The 17326-nt window shown below is 34.9% G+C and overlaps 8 protein-coding genes across 8 annotated transcripts; 3 read left to right on the top strand and 5 right to left on the bottom strand. All coding sequences in view use genetic code 12, as the record gives it.

Annotated features, from left to right (window-relative positions):
* Positions 1-208: 208 nt before the first annotated feature.
* CD36_17260 (PPI-III, putative) lies at positions 209-784 on the bottom strand (the record flags this gene model as incomplete). Its single annotated transcript, XM_002418159.1, has 1 exon — positions 209-784. One exon carries the CDS (start codon positions 782-784, stop codon positions 209-211), a length of 576 nt encoding a protein of 191 aa, XP_002418204.1.
* A 479-nt stretch (positions 785-1263) lies between these two features.
* CD36_17250 (epsin, putative) lies at positions 1264-2696 on the bottom strand (the record flags this gene model as incomplete). Its single annotated transcript, XM_002418158.1, has 2 exons — positions 1264-2526; positions 2622-2696. The coding sequence occupies 2 exons, from the start codon at positions 2694-2696 to the stop codon at positions 1264-1266; spliced, it is 1338 nt and encodes a 445-aa protein (XP_002418203.1).
* Positions 2697-3275: 579 nt separating this feature from the next.
* CD36_17240 (leucine permease transcriptional regulator, putative) lies at positions 3276-6908 on the bottom strand (the record flags this gene model as incomplete). The annotated part of the gene is made up of 1 exon (XM_002418157.1): positions 3276-6908. The coding sequence occupies one exon, from the start codon at positions 6906-6908 to the stop codon at positions 3276-3278; it is 3633 nt and encodes a 1210-aa protein (XP_002418202.1).
* Positions 6909-7275: 367 nt separating this feature from the next.
* On the bottom strand, positions 7276-8118 carry CD36_17230 (conserved hypothetical protein; the record flags this gene model as incomplete). Its single annotated transcript, XM_002418156.1, has 1 exon — positions 7276-8118. The coding sequence occupies one exon, from the start codon at positions 8116-8118 to the stop codon at positions 7276-7278; it is 843 nt and encodes a 280-aa protein (XP_002418201.1).
* Positions 8119-8298: 180 nt separating this feature from the next.
* On the bottom strand, positions 8299-9396 carry CD36_17220 (aspartate-semialdehyde dehydrogenase, putative; the record flags this gene model as incomplete). The annotated part of the gene is made up of 1 exon (XM_002418155.1): positions 8299-9396. One exon carries the CDS (start codon positions 9394-9396, stop codon positions 8299-8301), a length of 1098 nt encoding a protein of 365 aa, XP_002418200.1.
* Positions 9397-9987: 591 nt separating this feature from the next.
* Positions 9988-11604, top strand: CD36_17210 (DNA polymerase delta binding protein; the record flags this gene model as incomplete). The annotated part of the gene is made up of 1 exon (XM_002418154.1): positions 9988-11604. One exon carries the CDS (start codon positions 9988-9990, stop codon positions 11602-11604), a length of 1617 nt encoding a protein of 538 aa, XP_002418199.1.
* Positions 11605-13397: 1793 nt separating this feature from the next.
* Positions 13398-13931, top strand: CD36_17200 (conserved hypothetical protein; the record flags this gene model as incomplete). Its single annotated transcript, XM_002418153.1, has 1 exon — positions 13398-13931. The coding sequence occupies one exon, from the start codon at positions 13398-13400 to the stop codon at positions 13929-13931; it is 534 nt and encodes a 177-aa protein (XP_002418198.1).
* A 1439-nt stretch (positions 13932-15370) lies between these two features.
* On the top strand, positions 15371-17011 carry CD36_17190 (extracellular matrix protein, putative; the record flags this gene model as incomplete). The annotated part of the gene is made up of 1 exon (XM_002418152.1): positions 15371-17011. One exon carries the CDS (start codon positions 15371-15373, stop codon positions 17009-17011), a length of 1641 nt encoding a protein of 546 aa, XP_002418197.1.
* Positions 17012-17326: the final 315 nt, after the last annotated feature.

Here is a 17326-nt window from a genome sequence, read left to right as displayed (position 1 = left end):
ATTGTTAAAATGTTTAAAAAACCCCTCCAATATATTACTAATAGGATGTAGAATAATGGTTCAATGTTTACGGAACTCGGTTGTAAGTTATATTTGAACATATATATAATATAAGAGAATATATTCATTTGCATTTTTCACTTTGTTTAAACAAATTAATATACAGATATATTACTCGAATGTGCTTTGCTTGTTATTTAGAAGATACTTATTTCTCTGCTTCACCACTCTCTTCAATAACGACACTGGCACGAGGAGTACCACTAGAAGTACCACAGCCTTCAATCTTCTTAACAACATCAAACCCATCGACAACTTCACCAAAGACAACGTGTTTACCATCCAACCAATGACATGGAACAGTAGTAATAAAGAATTGAGATCCGTTGGTGTTGGGACCAGCATTGGCCATAGATAACAAACCTGGTCTGTCGTGCTTCTTGATGAAATTTTCATCGTTGAACTTATCATTATTGTGAGTTGGCGAATAACCACCATACCCTTTACCAGTTTCAAAATCACCACCTTGAAGCATAAATTGTGGAATAATACGGTGGAAAATAGATCCCTTGTATCCTACACCTTTTTCACCGGTGCACAAAACACGAAAGTTTTCAGCGGTGATTGGAGTAACATCATCATATAACTCAAAGGTGATTGGTGGTTGCTTCTCACCATTGATGGAAGTGTTGAAAAAAACTTTAGTCCCGAAAGCTCTTGGAGTGGTCGAAAAAAATCTAGCAGAGTTCAAGCTCAATGGTTTTGTTAAAGCCGTCTTAAACATGGTTGTTGGGTTAATTCGATTATTGTTATTGAACTGGAGAAAAAGGTTGAAAAAAAATGTTTGAAAAAACTCTTTCTTGCGCTCACTCCCCCCCTTGCTTCTTTTCGGCCCCCATCGAATCAGAAACCCTCCCCAAAAAAATCTCTGAACTTCTAAATGTCCCAGCACCATAAAAGGGCAAAAATAGTGTAAATCAATACACTCCAATAACCACTTTTAAAAAGAAACAAGAATTCTTAGAAGAATGATAACACACAGGTTTCATGCTTTGTCTCGAGCTTCTATTTTAGATAACCATAGATTACTAGTAAAATATAGAGTAGAACTAAACAAAATCAAGTAAAAACAAATATATGGTATAATAAAATAAACGCAAAATAATCGAAATCTATAGAGATCTTTGTTCTAACATCATCCTCGTCTCTTATTCATTCTGTAAAACTCAAATCAATTTACCAAATGACCTCCATTAGTTTGTTTTAAAAACTTAATAAATCAATGTCACCACTGTTAGTATTGTTTGTCCCATTACCATTAGTGGCAGGTTTGGTATTACTACTACTACTGCTAAATCCACCAAAGAAATCATCATTCGCACCAGTTGTATGATTTGAAGCATTAGTAGATGCAGTTGGAGTGGCAGTGGAAGATGTGCTTGTGTTCCCGGCAGATGTCTTGGATTTTGTCTTGGCCGAAGAAAACAATGATGAAAAAGCATCGTTATTACTAGTTGTCTTTGCTGGGCCAGTTGATTGAGATGATTGATAGCTTACATTATAGTTTTGACGAGAAGCTGCTTGCTGTTGTTGTTGTGATGAAGTGTTGTACAAGTTATTTAAGCTATTAGATAAATTGGCTGGTTTTTGAGGTTGAGATGGGGCTGCTTGAAAGTCATCAAAGTCGTCATCATCATCATCATTTGCTGCTACTCCTCCTCCTGTCACCCTTGAAGGAGTTGCAGTGTTTGTGTTCTTCTGTTGCCCGTCGCCATCAAACGAAAGCAAATCTCCTAATAAATCATTCTGTGGCTCTTTCTTAGATGCCTGTGCATTAACCCTGGAAGAGCTGGTAGTAGGTTTTGATGTTGCTTGAGAAGAAGAAGCTTGCACATCATATTCTTCAAAATTGTCATTGCCAGTGGCACCATTATTATAAGCAGATGCAGGATCATCAAATCTTTCACCATAAACACCCCCATCCCCGTATACTCTATTGGCAAAATCTTCATCGTCACCAGTGAAAGTCGATCCACCGCTTCCAAATCCAGTTCCCATAGAGGATGCACCACCATATGCAGCAGACGAAACACCACCAAATTTCTTTGCGTTGGCTCTTGCCTTTTTACGTTCTGATCTAATCAAATTATCGTCATTTAAAAATGCAATCAAATTTTTCGATTTGTTTCTGACATTTATCCCTTGATCTCTTCCCTTTGAATCAATATAATGGAAAGATTTTAACATTTGAATCAAGGAAATATTAGCTCTGACATCATCAATAATTCTCTCTGATCCATTCTTGACTAAGTAATCCAACAACTGTAATGATTTGTAAATCTGTCTCCATTCATTGGCAGCTTTTTCAGTAAATCTACGAAAAATAAAGGCAACTATCTCTTCACGTTCTCGATAATTATAGGTCCCACTGGCAATCTGCGCCATCAATGTACTCGGAGCACCCCATGGCTCATTATTGGTTGCTTCACGTACCTTTGATTCCATTTCAGTCAAGTTCATGGCAACTTTAACAGAGTAAAGTGCTTGTTAGTAACATAATTCTGGAATAACGGGAATGGAGCCTTATACTAAAACCCTCTGGAAAAATTTCAAAACATACCATTTTGGGCCTTACGAACATAAGCCTTAACTTCGTAAAGATTCAAATTCTTAGCTGCATCCTTTAAAAGATCCATTGTGACAAAGATGAATATATTAAATAGCTTTATTTAGTAATGATAAAAGTTGACAAAAAAAGGCTGATACTTTGTTGATATATTACACACTAGGAAGGGTAATAATAGAGAAAAGAATGTTATTTTTTTTTTTGTTTGGGTTTGTTCTTCTGGTGGTTTATAAAAAAATGGAAAAAAAAAAAAAAAAAGAAACTTGTTGCTGTTCACAATTTGTATTTCGGATTCAAAGGGAAAAGAAAAAAGAATTGGAAATACAAAGTACCATGTATTGATTATAAGATGTAAAATGGCTTTACCGAGCTAATGATATTCCGATTCTAAGCATATTAGACATTATTCTGCCTGAGAGTGTCATGAACAGTAAGTTTCTTCCCGACATAATTGGACTAGGTGTTGGCGAATTAAACAATAGCATAATATTGAAAATGAGGCTCTCTCCAATTAAGGCGAGAGAAGACTTATTGTAGTAGCAAATACTCGATAACTGGTATACCAAAAACTATATTTACTAAATATATATACATATGCATGTATGAGATTTGTAAATACTCTAGTATTTGACCGTCACATATACGTCGCCTACTTTTTATACTTTCTCCTGATTTCTGCAGTCAAGTCTTGCAATTGACTCAAACTAGTATTAGCTCGATTATCGTCAACCTTTTTGCGTTTAGGAGATGTTTGCGGAGTGCTTTCCTCTATAATTGATGAGTTATAGCTTAAGTTTGCCATATCTCGAATCTTGTGGTTTGCAATCTTATGGCTTAACTTCTGTAGCATTTGCAGTTGAGATTTCAGTTTCAGTTTCAGTTTGGTTTCATTATACTCATATTTTGAGCCTGTTGAACTTAATTCTCCATTAAACTCTAAACTAACCTTGTTGAATGCTTGTGATAAAATAGTATTGATGTTCCCGTTTTTAGTTGTCATATCACATAACACCAAACTCTTCAAATTAGACACAGTTGTATACTGTGTCAAATCCAACAAACTAGCAACTTCCGAGGTTGTTATGTTTGACCCACTAACATCCCAAAAATTAATAATGATCAGAACTTTATAGCAACTATATTTATCAATCAAAGATATGATTTTTTTCAAGATTTTCCCATCAGCTTGTAATTTTTCGTGAATTGAAATTGCATTTGAGAGGGTCAACCCACATTCGAATAAAACAAAAGATGCATTTGCAAAAAACTCTTCATTCAAATGTTCTTTATTGGGCATACTAGTAATAAGCAAATTTATTTTGTCATTCAGAATAGAATTCTCAAGCACAGACAATTTCACATTGGCTTTTAACCCCAACTTCGAATTTAACCATTTTGAATATGGAGAATTCCAATTTTCCACAATTAACAAAAACTTCAAATCCAAATTATTTTGATATATTTTCATTTTCAAGTTCTCTGAGCAATTTCTTAAAAATATTGACAAATTGAAAGGAGCCCATAGTTCATGAACCTCAAGTTGCTTTTCACTGATAATAGATACATCAAAACTATCATGTCTTTTCCTCTTACTAAAGCTAGAGTTACTTTCAAAACTGCTTATTGAAAGTCTTCTTTTGTTTTTCTTCAATTTCTCAAAATTCACTGATTTCAATTCATACATTTTCATTTTCTTTTCACGCAACTTATTAACAGCTTTTTTTGAATTCCTGATGATAGCCTTAATCTTTCTTTTCTTCAAATGAAAGTCATAAAATTGAGCTGCCCGAGCCTCCAAAACACACTCGTACATCACTTCTCTCAAAAAGGCATCGTATAACTCAAACCCTAATGAATGAATAACTTTTCTTCTTTCTAATGCACTATGATATCTGGTTAACAACTTGGAAAGAACAACCTGTAGTTCTGATTTAACTGTGTCTTGTAACATCTGGTGGAATACTTGTTGGAGAGCCAATGGGAACATCTTTGATTGAGTCAATTTTACTTTTTCCGGGACAGCTGGAAGTGAGTTCTTAACAAGAGCTGGTGTCGATACTTTGGCACTTTCTTGCTCTGATGGTTTCACTTTTTTTTTCTCATTCTGGGGCTGGGTAATGCCAAATGATAAACTTGGTGAAGCCTTTAATGGAACTTTATTCAAATTTGACTCCTTCGGTATCGCAATATTAGGAGCCGCTTTACCGAAAGATTGCAATGGTTGTTGTGGAACATTCAGCTTTAGAATACTGTTAGTGGTGGTTACATTTGATGGAAACAGAAACACTGGTTTTACTTGCTCAGTGTCTGATAGAACGGAGTTCACGTTGCTAGGTTTTATGGATTCAGGTGTAGAAGTTGTATCCAGCTTGAAGTTGAAAATACTCCTTTCAGGGCCGTTATTTGGCACTTTGAAAGACTGAGGTTGAGGTTGTGATTGTGATTGCAAACCAGTAGAACCAAATGTATTGATGGTTTCAGGTTTCTTGAAACTAGTAACATTAGCAAAGTCTGATGACTGAGGATTGGAAACCACTTCCACAGTTGGTGGTTGGGAATTAAGTTCTATTCCTGTATTTGGACGACCACTATTTACAAAAAACTTCCAATCTAGTCCTTTGTACTTATTATCTAATTGTGTTGAATATGGTGGTGAATACTTTGCTTTCTCATGGAATGAGTTTAATTTATAGGTAGTCTCCAATTTCTCCTTATTGAATAAGTCGACCAAAACTTCACCATTGACATTGATAATATCTATATCGTAGTAATTGAGAAACTTTTGTAGTTTTTCTATAGAATCAAATCCCAAAACTTGCTGTAATCGTTGAATTGTATAAGGTTTGGTTTTTGTGTGGAAACTTCGGGATATAGCCTTAAGCGCATAAAACCTTATTTCGTTAAAATGTGTTTCTAATAAACATGCCATCAAGAAAGGAGTTTCATCACTATAAACAAGTCGGAAAAATTCTGTGTACAAATTCAATGCCCCGACTAGATTCGGTACACCCCTTTCAACAACATTGTTTTGTGTCGTGATCTTTCTGAATCTTAATGCTAGCTGTACTAATTTGTCATTATAAATTTCATCAGGCAACTTTTGAATTTGCCTTTCCAAGTCAGGATCCCTTATATGACTTAATAAGTGGTACGCTCTAAATTCAGCTTCATTCGGAGACTTGCCTCCATTATTTCTAACATCTTGATAGATTTCCATTAATGTTTGCAATGCCTTATTGAACTGTTCTAATTCTTGTTGTTGGGAATACTCTACATCACTGCCTGCCATTATATGCAACGACAATAAATGTATTCTAACGATTCTTTCATTACAGTCAACAGCGTCGGGACCAAAATTATTCTGATACGTGAAATCCTGTCTTATCGACCGTGTTCTATCCCAGATAAATGAATGAGCTTCTGGAAGTTGTTGTAAAATATTGTCAACCAAGTAGTTTAGTGTTTGACTCAAAACATGTGGTGGTCTAACATCCGATGGCAATGGAGGCGGCTGGCCAGCTGCTGGTCTTGAAAATGCTTTAACTGCACGCTCTCGCGAAATTTTGTTTGATATCGGATCTTTCTCCAATGCCTTCACATTATTTTCCAATTGCCTTCTCACTCTTTCAAATACGGGACACATATCAAGACAGGAACCGGAAAACGATATTGCTTCAGTTAAGTCTTTAGCTACGTTTTCCGCATCCACCAACCCCAACTCCTCCATCTTGGTTCTTTCTATTTCTCGAAGCTTTTGCATCTCTTCATACAATCCTTGATAGTCTCTTCCTCCATTCTCTGCTTCCATTAAATTCAATTTATTCTGATTTTCTTGATCCCATGCATTTGGAACAAATGGGGGAGTACACAAGAGTTTTGGTTGCGTTAGAAAACATTTTGGTATTGCTCGTACTTCTGTTGGTCTTCTGTGATTAAAACCTAGTCGTTCAGGGTGTTCGAATAAAGTTCCAGCTGCTACAATATCACTTTCTTTAAATACTTGTAATTTTGAAATTTGCTTAGGAGCTGAAATTGTTGATTGCTCCTTCTGTGGGGTGATGCTAGATTGTTTCCATGTTTCTGGTGTGTGTGCATTCTTTTCGGATGATCCTGTATTGATAGTGTTCTTGTCATTATTAAAAACTAAAGCTGTTTTGAAATTGCTTTGTTTGTTACCATTTGGTTGACTTCCCCCTAAAAAGTTTCCAAAATTAGATTGATTGGCAAATATATTACCCAGTGGAGTACCATTTGCAATTGTCGAACTTCCGAATAATGACATATGGATGAACAAACTAAAATTATAATTGTGTATATGAAATGCCAAAAAAAACAAAAAACAAAATTAAACTATAATCAACAATAATTTCTTCAAAGTATAGGTCAATTAATATCAATCAAGCTTGTTTTCCTTAATCAATAATATCTACCCACTCAATATAATATTTATTGATTCCCCTCGTCGTCCTTTCTGGGGTCTTTAAACAGATTTTTAAGATGTTCAAAGATTTTTTTGTAGGTGCTCTTTTTTTTTTTTTGCTTGTCTATTGAAGAAAGATCATTTTGCGAACGAAGAGATACTTCTTCTCTGCTTTCTTTCTGATTACAGTATGGAATACATAGATTCAAAGATATGACCACTAACTCTATCAGCTTTTAAGTATACAGTAAACTACATAACCATTCTTTAGATCATCACTCAACAAATGATCAGGTACATTATATAGCGAAAGGTTCCTATCTTGGACAACTTCTGTCACAAACACCTCAAATGTAATTGGATCTCGCAATTGAATTGCAACTAATGCAACGGTTTTTTGACTATCTGCCATCAATGTGTTTAAAGACTTAATAAAATGGGAAATCAAGTATTCATTATAAATTGTATCACATGCGATTATCACATCAGGGTACTGTTTCTGTAAGTTCAAGCTTTGTATATTGAGCTTTCCCATATCGATGTTTTCCCAATCAAACTCAATCACATCAATTACTTGGTGATGTTTGCCACCACGGTTTTTTGAAATAATGCTATTAGTAAAACTTGATACATTATTCTCAATGTTTTGTCTTAACAACTTCAAAACATGTTTCTGGTCGGTTGCAATAAAATGTTGAACTTTAGACAGTAGGACAGATGCACATACTGCTGCTGTACCTGATCCTAATTCTAAAATGGTAAATTTTTTCGATAATTTGAACGGACACTCTGATGAAATTAACCAATCTGTGAAATGTATTGAAGATTTCCAACATATATACCCTGTTGACGAAGGATTACTTTTTTGGTTGGCTAGCAGAGTCAATGATTGGGTGATGTTCAAGTCAATTTTATTTCTTGGTAGTGTAACAGTAATTTCATTAGCTGTACGATCGACGTAACCTAAATTGTTTTGAAGCTGCCTCTCGGAATACAATTCAAAAATATGGTCTTCAATGTTGTCATGTTGAATGAGTTCCAACTGTTTGATGACAGTTGCCCAATGGCACATTAAAGGGTTGAATATAGAATTCAGAAAAGCAAGACAAGAACCAAAAAAAAAAAAAAAAAAAGCGTTGCTTTATGATGTATTGTTTTGTATTAAGCTTGTGAACTACTTACAGTATAGAAACGGTTGAAAACCATTCTTATAAATCACTTTAATTCAACGTAATTTTCTCCTATATAATGCCTAAATAATGTTCTTTGCTTTCAAAATTTCAGCAATCAAAATACCAGCACCAGCAGCACCAATAATAGTGTTATGGGACAAAACAACCATTTTAAAGTCTAACAACGAGTCTTCTCTAATTCTACCAACGGAAACACCATATCCACTATCTCTGTCTCTGTCTAATCTAGGTTGTGGTCTATCTGATTGTTCCAACACGTGGATGGTTTGCTTTGGTGCGGAATGGCATCCTAATTTACTAGCAGCACATTCATATTCTCTCAAACACTTTTTCACTTCTTCAACAGATGGAGCTGGTCTGTTAGCAAATCTTAATGAAATACATTCAGTATGTCCATCGATGACTGGTACACGGTTACATTGGGCACTAACTTTCATCTCACTCTCTGGAATTGGCACAAACTCAGTCCCTTCAGCATTGACACCACCTAATATCTTTTTAGTTTCCCATTCCAATTTATCTTCTTCACCACTAATGTATGGAACAATGTTATCTAAAATATCCATTCCAGAAACACCGGGTGAAAACCCTGCACCAGAAATAGCCTGTAATGTGGTTGTAGTTAATGCATCAATAGGACCAAATTTTTCGACCAAGGGTTTCAAAGGTGCAACCAAACCTGCAGTGGAGCAGTTGGAGATACAAATGGTAAAACCTGGCTTTTTATCACCTTTAGAAACAGCTTGTTTCACTTTATTTTCAACAACATCAATATGTTCTGGGTTGACAATAGGTACAACTAAAGGAACGTCTTTTTCTCTTCTATAGTTTTTTGCATTTGAAACAACAGCCAAACCAGCTTCAACAAATGATTTCTCAATATCACCTGCAACATCGGCATCTAATCCCGAGAAAACGACATCACATTCTAAAAAGTTACCTTCTGGTTTACATTCTTGAACAATGATGTCTTGCTCGGTCTCTGGTAATGTTTCAGTTTGCTTCCAACTGGCTGCATCTTTATACTTCTTACCAGCAGATCTTGAAGATGCACCTAAAGCGTGGATTTCAAATTCTGGGTGTTTGGATAATAATAATATAAATCTTTGGCCCACAGAACCTGTAGCACCTAAAACTCCGGCTTTCTTTACTGACATCGTGCAATTTAAATAGGCAATTTAATATTGTCTTTTGTTTATAGAGAAAACAGTAAATGGAAAGAGAGATTTTTTTAGACTGAAAAATTATCAGCTTTTCCGAAATCTGGTATGAGTCAACTTATCCCTTTTCTTTTTCTTTTTTTTTTTTTTTTCAGTGGTATAATGCCGTTTCACGTGACGTAAGTTTTATAAATTGATACAAACACGACCTAGAACTGAAGGTGGTTTAGTACATGACGTGCCATGTACTTCATTGAACGTAGCGTGAAATGAAGGTAACAATTTCTCTAAACCAATCTGAGATTATGTATCTGGGATATGTCAAACAAGTTTATTATGGTAACAGTAGTAATACATAATTCAATAATATTATGGGTTCTTCCAAAGATGTACGACATTTGAGCTCAAATGTCGGAAGAGTGTATATGTCTCATTTCCAACAACGCGCGTCACTTTATGCTTTTTGGTTGATTTTTTTCAAATCCACCAGTTCGTTATTTTTTTTTTTTTTTTTTTTTTTTTTCTTTCTCTCTCGAAACAAGGTTTCATCAACACAACAACCAAACATAAGAATAACAAATATCTTCGATGGTTAACACAGATTTTGAAAAAATATATTTAAATCAATCCAAATCAGGAGGACGTATGCGTATAGCCGAGTCTGGTCTTGGATGGAAAGCAAGCACATCAAGTGGTTCAGTATCACAACCATTTCTTTTGCCACGGGAAGGGATTTTGATTGCTAGCTGGTCAAGAGGGTCAAAAGGATATGAATTAAGAGTTCAGACTAAAAATAAGGGGGTTGTGAGTTTGGATGGGTTTGATCAGGATGATTTCACTCAATTGAAACAAGAATTGACTCGTAATTTCCACATTAATTTAGAACATAAAGAGCATTCATTAAGAGGATGGAATTGGGGAAAAACCGATTTAGCAAGAAATGAGTTGATTTTCAACGTTAACAATAAGCCAGCATTTGAGGTTCCTTATGCGGATATTAGCAATTCGAATTTAACTGGTAAGAACGAGGTTGCTATTGAGTTTAATTTGGATAATAATAAGAATGGCGATGAAATTGTAGAAATGAGATTTTACGTACCGGGTACAATTGAGAATGAGACAACCATAGTGAAAAGTGAGAATAACGGTGACGTTGTTGAGGAAGCGGTCATCAATGAAACTAGTGCTGCACAGCAATTCTACGAGCAATTGAAGGATAAGGCCGACATTGGACAAGTTGCAGGGGAAGCCATTGTTTCATTTAGTGATGTGTTATTCTTGACACCAAGAGGTCGTTACGATATTGATATGTATCCATCGTCGTTAAGATTGAGAGGTAAAACTTATGATTACAAAATACAGTACGAACAAATTGAAAGAATCTTCAGTTTACCTAAACCGGACGAGACACATCACTTGATAGTGTTACAGATTGACCCACCTTTAAGACAAGGCCAAACTAGATATCCATTTTTGGTATTGCAATTTGTTAAAGATGAAGAGACAGAATTGGAATTAAATGTCAGTGATGAAGATTTTGAAAAGAAATACAAGGATAGATTGAAGAAAACATATGATGCACCTACAAATGTTGTTATGGCACATTGTCTTCGAGGATTGACTGAACGTAAGTTGATCACCCCCGGTGCCTTCCAGTCGAGATATTTACAAGCAGGTGTTTCTTGTTCCGTTAAAGCATCTGAAGGTTACTTGTTCCCATTGGACAGATGCTTTTTATTTGTAACAAAGCCAACACTTTACATTCCATATAGTGAAATAAGCAATGTCGTGATGTCCAGAACAGGGGGTGGGGTTTCTGCTTCAAGAACATTTGATTTAGAGGTGAATGTAATTGGTTCTAATCAGCTGCATGTTTTCAGCAATATTGATCGTGAAGAACAAGAGTTCCTTGAATCATTCTGTAAAGAAAAAGGAGTTAAAGTCAAGAATGAAGAAAAAATTGCCAAGGCAAGGTTGGCAAAGGCTCTTGAACAAGAAGCCAATGATGATGATGATGATGATGCTGATATGGGAAGTGCTGGTGATGATGACGAAGATGAAGATGATGATTTCCAATCTGGATCTGATTCTGACGTTGCTGAAGAGTTTGACAGTGATGCAGCTCCTTCAAGTGATGATGATGAAGAAATGGCCGATAACAATGAAACTGATGACAGACCACCCAAGAAAAAGGCAAAGAATTAGACAAATAAAAATAAAAGAAAAGAAAAGAATCCAATAACAATGATAGTGTTGTCGCCACTCTCAACTTTTCTTTCACAAGTATATTGTACTCCAACTTCTTGTAATTTGTAACAGTTAGTAGTTGAATGAAAATATTCACCTAATACTTGGTTGTAAAAGACAATTGCTATTGTCCGAATTCTCTTGCTATTTCAATTCTCATTTAATGTGATTGTCAATCTTGTTTAGTCAAGGATGGAGGAAAAAAATAATATTCTTGCAATTGGTATTTTTAGAAACATTTGATATCTCTTATATCAGACCTGGTGGTTGTGAAGAGCAATTTTCTTGAACTTGAAATGCAGATCACAATCTTGCTAGCCACTGTTATATAAGAAAAAAAAAAGCCTTTTACAGGGTTCCAGTTTGTAGATATATCTCCGCTTGTTGAAGTAAAACCCAACTGTTATTATTTAGAAGATTATAGAGAGTATTGTCTGGAGAACTTTGTTTGTAGACTACTCATTTGCATATTGCCAAGTTTCAGATTATGGTACATATTAAACAAAACGTTTGGCACTTGAACCGAGCTCTTAGATAGGCGGTTACCAAGTGACAAAGACAATACTAGTCTCAGAGCAACCATAATACCGGTTGCAATAATGATCATTATATTGATCCGTGGAGAGAAAAATAGGGGTTGCATGAAGGAGAGGACTGCATTACAAAGAGTATTTTTTGTTTTACACCAGGTCTTGAAACAAGACAAAACAAATGATTAAGGAGAGAGGAGGTGATATCACAAGTGTTTTATAATAATTTCATTGTACGTGACAACCTTCTGTTAATGGTATGTTACATTAACAAAGATGGCTTTGGCGTGACAAATTGTGGTTTCTGGTTTTCTTATATATTTGTTGGTTGGTAGGCTGCCCCCTTTAATAAGTATTCCTAAAATGGGAATTTTACATTGTACAATAAAGAGTCACAACGTTAATCTTGAGTAACAGTTGTGCGAAGATGAGGAAATTGTAGTCAGTCAAAAAAAAAAAAAGACTAGAAGAACGGGAACAATGCAACACAAAAATATAAAAAAATAGGAATTGTCATGTCAAAGTCGCGCAACAGAATGTTCAAAACCAAAGCATTGATTGATTGTGATCATCACATTTTCATGTTTTACTCAAGACACAACTATTGTTAACATATTATGAAAAATGAAATACAACATACATTCCTTTTAAGTGGGATTTTGCAAATCCCATAGTATAGCCAACTTCAAAATTTGTACTTGTCTATTGTAATTGATATATTGGGTGACCTTATTGGTATTGTTTTTTCCTTTTCTCTTTTTGTTGCTTTTTCTTTCTTTTGGCTACATTGTACATTTAACCTTTTGCGCATCGCACGCTTTTGTACTATACATTCTTCAGAATTTGGTTAAAGGACCAGCAAAGTCACAAGTATTCCCCAATATCGTAAAGACAGAATATCTCTATATATATATCTATCCTGTTTCTGGTAAAGTTTTAAATTTTGTTATCCCTTTTTTGACTTATACATTGTTTTTTTGTTTTTTTCTTTTTTTCCACCATTACTTTCCCTTTTCAAGTAATTGTTAGTTCTTAGAAAGGTAAAAGGGGACCACTTTATCACTAGTTGTCTATTCAATCACTTCAAGAAAACAAAAACTGATACTTGTTTGTGTTTCTATCAAAAGATAATATAAAATAAGGACAAAAGAATTTTTGGTTAAAAAAAAAAATTACAGGGAAAGTAATTCATTATTCTTCCCTATCCACCAAAAGCCTTATATGTCCCAAATCAATTTATTAGAATTCCAAGATTATTTACTTTATAGTGAATCATTAAACATTTTAATTGAAAGCGAGTTCATCTCCATGTCTTCCGACACAACTGCTTTTCAGCCACCACCAACAATAGTACCAGAAGCTTCCATGAATCCGGATACAATTCCCAAGAGATCTCCAGCGAGATTGTTTCAAAGGTGGAGATCATCCTCAAAAGATAAGCCAGCATTTTCAGAAAAAATCCTTCCCAAGAAACAAAATATCACACCAGAACCAATAGCAATAACTAAACAAGAAGCTCCAACTAAACAAATAGTTACATCTGAACCATCGTCACCTTTAAGTGTGGCATCAAGTCATGACCACTCGTGTACCGAGTCAAGTGCAGCTTCAATATTTTCTGATTCTAAAAATAACAGTAGTATGCAAATGTTACTTACAGATGATATAGAGGATATATTAGAGGACATAGATGATGCTGAGATATACGATGCTGAGAAGGTTACCGTAACATATATAAGTTCTAAATCATGCTAATACACGTAATTAATTATTTGATACCCACAGAAAAAGAATTGTTTAAGATATTTGTAGTTTGTTCAAGATTGCAAATCGTTTAGAGTGCACAAAAACACGAAAACTATTTTTCTTTTTATCAGTATCCTCTGGAAAAGCCTAGTTATGGCTGTCACTGTGGGGAACATGTTAGCAGAAATCTTTATAGAGTTTCCCACTGTTAGAAGATCTTTGTTTATCAATTTGTCATATGTACTGATCAAGTGATGCATTCTGTATTCCTCTGCCTTATTGTAGAACTACTGCAACCTATATATCGACATCTTTTTCCACTATCTCTTATCGCACGCACATTTTTGGGTATGCTATGCATGCTAATTAATACATAACCTAAAAAGATTAAAGGGAAAAAAAAAAAAAAAAATAGAATAAACAATGTTAGGCTGAATTCTAGTATTACAACAACAGTAATATATGCTTTAAAATTAAAATATGAACGAGCTTGTGAGTTTCTATCGAAACAGTTTAAGATATAACGTTAACCTTTCCAACTCTATTGTTCGTGTCCCAAGTACAAAAACGAAAAGTCTCACAATTTTAAAGTTTAAAGTTGAATGGATTTGATGGCTGGACCTGCAAATAATTTAACCCTAACTTTTCCTTTTTTACTCCTAATGCTGCCTAATTTTTGTAAACCTTAAAATACAACACTTGAATCATATTTCCAAGAACTCGGAGTTCTCAATTGCCAAAAAGTATATCTTGAACAGGCTGTTGTGTAGGCATAAAATTATCCTAATCACTGTGAGAACTAGTTCCTTGCGTGCAGTTTACACAAGAGTTTGGGGCATCATCATTAAACTCCAGATTATATTTTAGTGCTTCAAAAAAAAAAAAAAAAAAATGTTACCCCCACTTACATGTGGGGGATACTCTACTAACCCCTCTGAATGCTCATCATTATCCCTTACAACTCTTTCTTCGCCTAAACACCATGAAATAGCCAATACAAATGTTTTCTAATTGTTTGGAAAATTCATTGGATTTTTGTTGTGCTTTTATTATTTATTACAAGTGTAGTTGATAATTTCCAACTGGTGATACCTTCGGGTACACGATCCCGCGAATATAAACGATGCCTCTTTATTTGTCCTACCATATTACTTCTACACTAAGAATGGTATCTAAGCATTTATAGATAATGTTTAGGACACATTACCCAGTGGTACCATTTAAAATATACTGTCTACGAAAACCGGTTGTAGAATAAACCATATCTTGATAAATCATTGCATTGGTGGTTGATCCAGATTTGGTACTGGAAAAAAAAAAAAAAAATAGAATAATTCATATTAAAAAAAAAAAAAAAAAGAAAATATAAAATAATAATTCTAAACAACTAAAATAATAAAGGAATACCAACTTTGTTTTTTCAAACTTTATTACCTTTTCACAAGAACATGTCGGACTCATCATCTTTACCTTTGGGCTTAGTCATATATTCGGCAGTCAAACCAATCTTCAAAATATATTTCATTATAGCCATTGGGTTTTATCTAGCTAAACGAAATATTCTATCAGTTTCAACATGCCGTGACATTTCTGACACTGTTGTCACAGCAATTATGCCATGTTTGATCTTCAATAATATTGTCAGTAACTTAAAATCATCGGATATTAAAAACATTGGGATAATTGTTTTCACTTCTGCACTACTATTTGTATTTGGGGGGTTACTAGCATATGGTATTCATATAATTACCAAATCCCCAAAACGATGGTTAGGCGGTTTAATTTCGGTGGGTATCTTTCCTAATATTAGTGACTTGCCTATTGCCTATTTACAAACTTTTGCTAAAGGTGGTGTAATCTTCACAACAGCACAGGGAGAAAAGGGGGTGGCTTATGTTTGTATTTTTTTGATGGCTATGGTAATGTGTCAGTTCTCATTTGGTTTGTTTAGGCTTATTGAATACGATTTCCGAGATGAGTTGAAGGTTGACGAGGAAAATAAAGAGTGTAGTGATTCAGAGAGCAGTATCAGGCGCCAGATTGAACATGAAAAGTCTACCAATCCTAGTGCAACGGGTATAGGAGCTGAAGAATCTCGTGCTACTCCAAATAATACAAATTCCGATTCTGATTCAATAATTAGTCAAGCGGTTGTTTCAGATCAATTAGATATTGACGAAGAAGAACAAGATCAGCATAACCAATTTCTTAAGACAAAGGCAGAACAAGCTGATAAGACTAGGAGCAGACTGTCTTCTGATGGAAGTGAAGGGTCAGTTGTAAGACGCCGTACATCAAATACATCTGAGTTGAGTGTTCCATATACTATCACGCTGGTGCTTTCTAGAACAAGCGATTTGCGAAGACAAAGATCGCAGAATGTCCAAGATGTCATCAATGAATATTCGGAATTTGACGCATTGCGAAACAACGAAGTACAAAGGACAAGAACGGCAACATCAGAAATCGCAGCTGAGCCTTCAGTGAAATCTGAATCCAAGGTCACAAATTATTTGAAGCAGTTGTTCAAAAATATCACCACACCATGTTCACTTTCATTAATTCTATCAATAGCCATTGCAATGGCTCCACCACTCAAGGCATTGTTTGTGACATCAAACTTTTATATACCTAACGCACCCGATAAACTCCCCCCATTGTCGTTTATTATTGATTTTACCAGTTATGTTGGTGCTGCATCTGTTCCTTTGGGGTTGATATTACTTGGTACAACTTTGGCAAGATTGCAAGTGAAAAAAATGCCTCCAGGGTTTTGGAAAACGGCATTGCTAATCACTGTTGCCCGATTAATTATCATCCCAATATTTGGTGTGGGTGTCACAACCGGGTTCAACCAAGGTGGATGGTACGGTGGTGACAGTTTGGTGAGATTTGTTAGCGTTTTAGAATTTGGATTACCAAACGCTACTTCGTTGGTGTACTTTACTGCATTCTACACAGACCCACTAAGTGAAGAACATTTGCAGATGGATTGTTTGGCAATTTGTTTGATTTGCCAGTATGCTATCTTATGGATTACATTACCCTTTTTAACTACTTTTACATTGAAGGTGTCGATGCGGTTGTAAATATAATAACTTATAAACTATGGGATGGATTAATGTTATAGATGATTGGTGTAAACGGATAATAATATCATTAGTATAGAAAATTTAGTTAATGTACACGTAAATCGGTTTCTACAAACAAAACTTCGCGGTCTTGTTCTGGTTTTCAATTTTTTTTTCTCGTTTTGTCCCTTTTTTCTTCATCATCATATAGTTGCTACTTGTTTCTAGTTTATTCTTATAATTGCCGTCGATATTACACTTGTCAATTGATATATATATATCGTGTGGTAATTCTTTCTTTTTTTTTTAGCTTCTTTTTTTTTTTTTTTTTCA

Source organism: Candida dubliniensis, chromosome 2 (assembly GCF_000026945.1).
Source record: "Candida dubliniensis CD36 chromosome 2, complete sequence".
Taxonomy (NCBI): Eukaryota; Fungi; Ascomycota; class Pichiomycetes; order Serinales; family Debaryomycetaceae; genus Candida; species Candida dubliniensis.
This window is presented reverse-complemented; position numbering and strand designations above follow the sequence as displayed.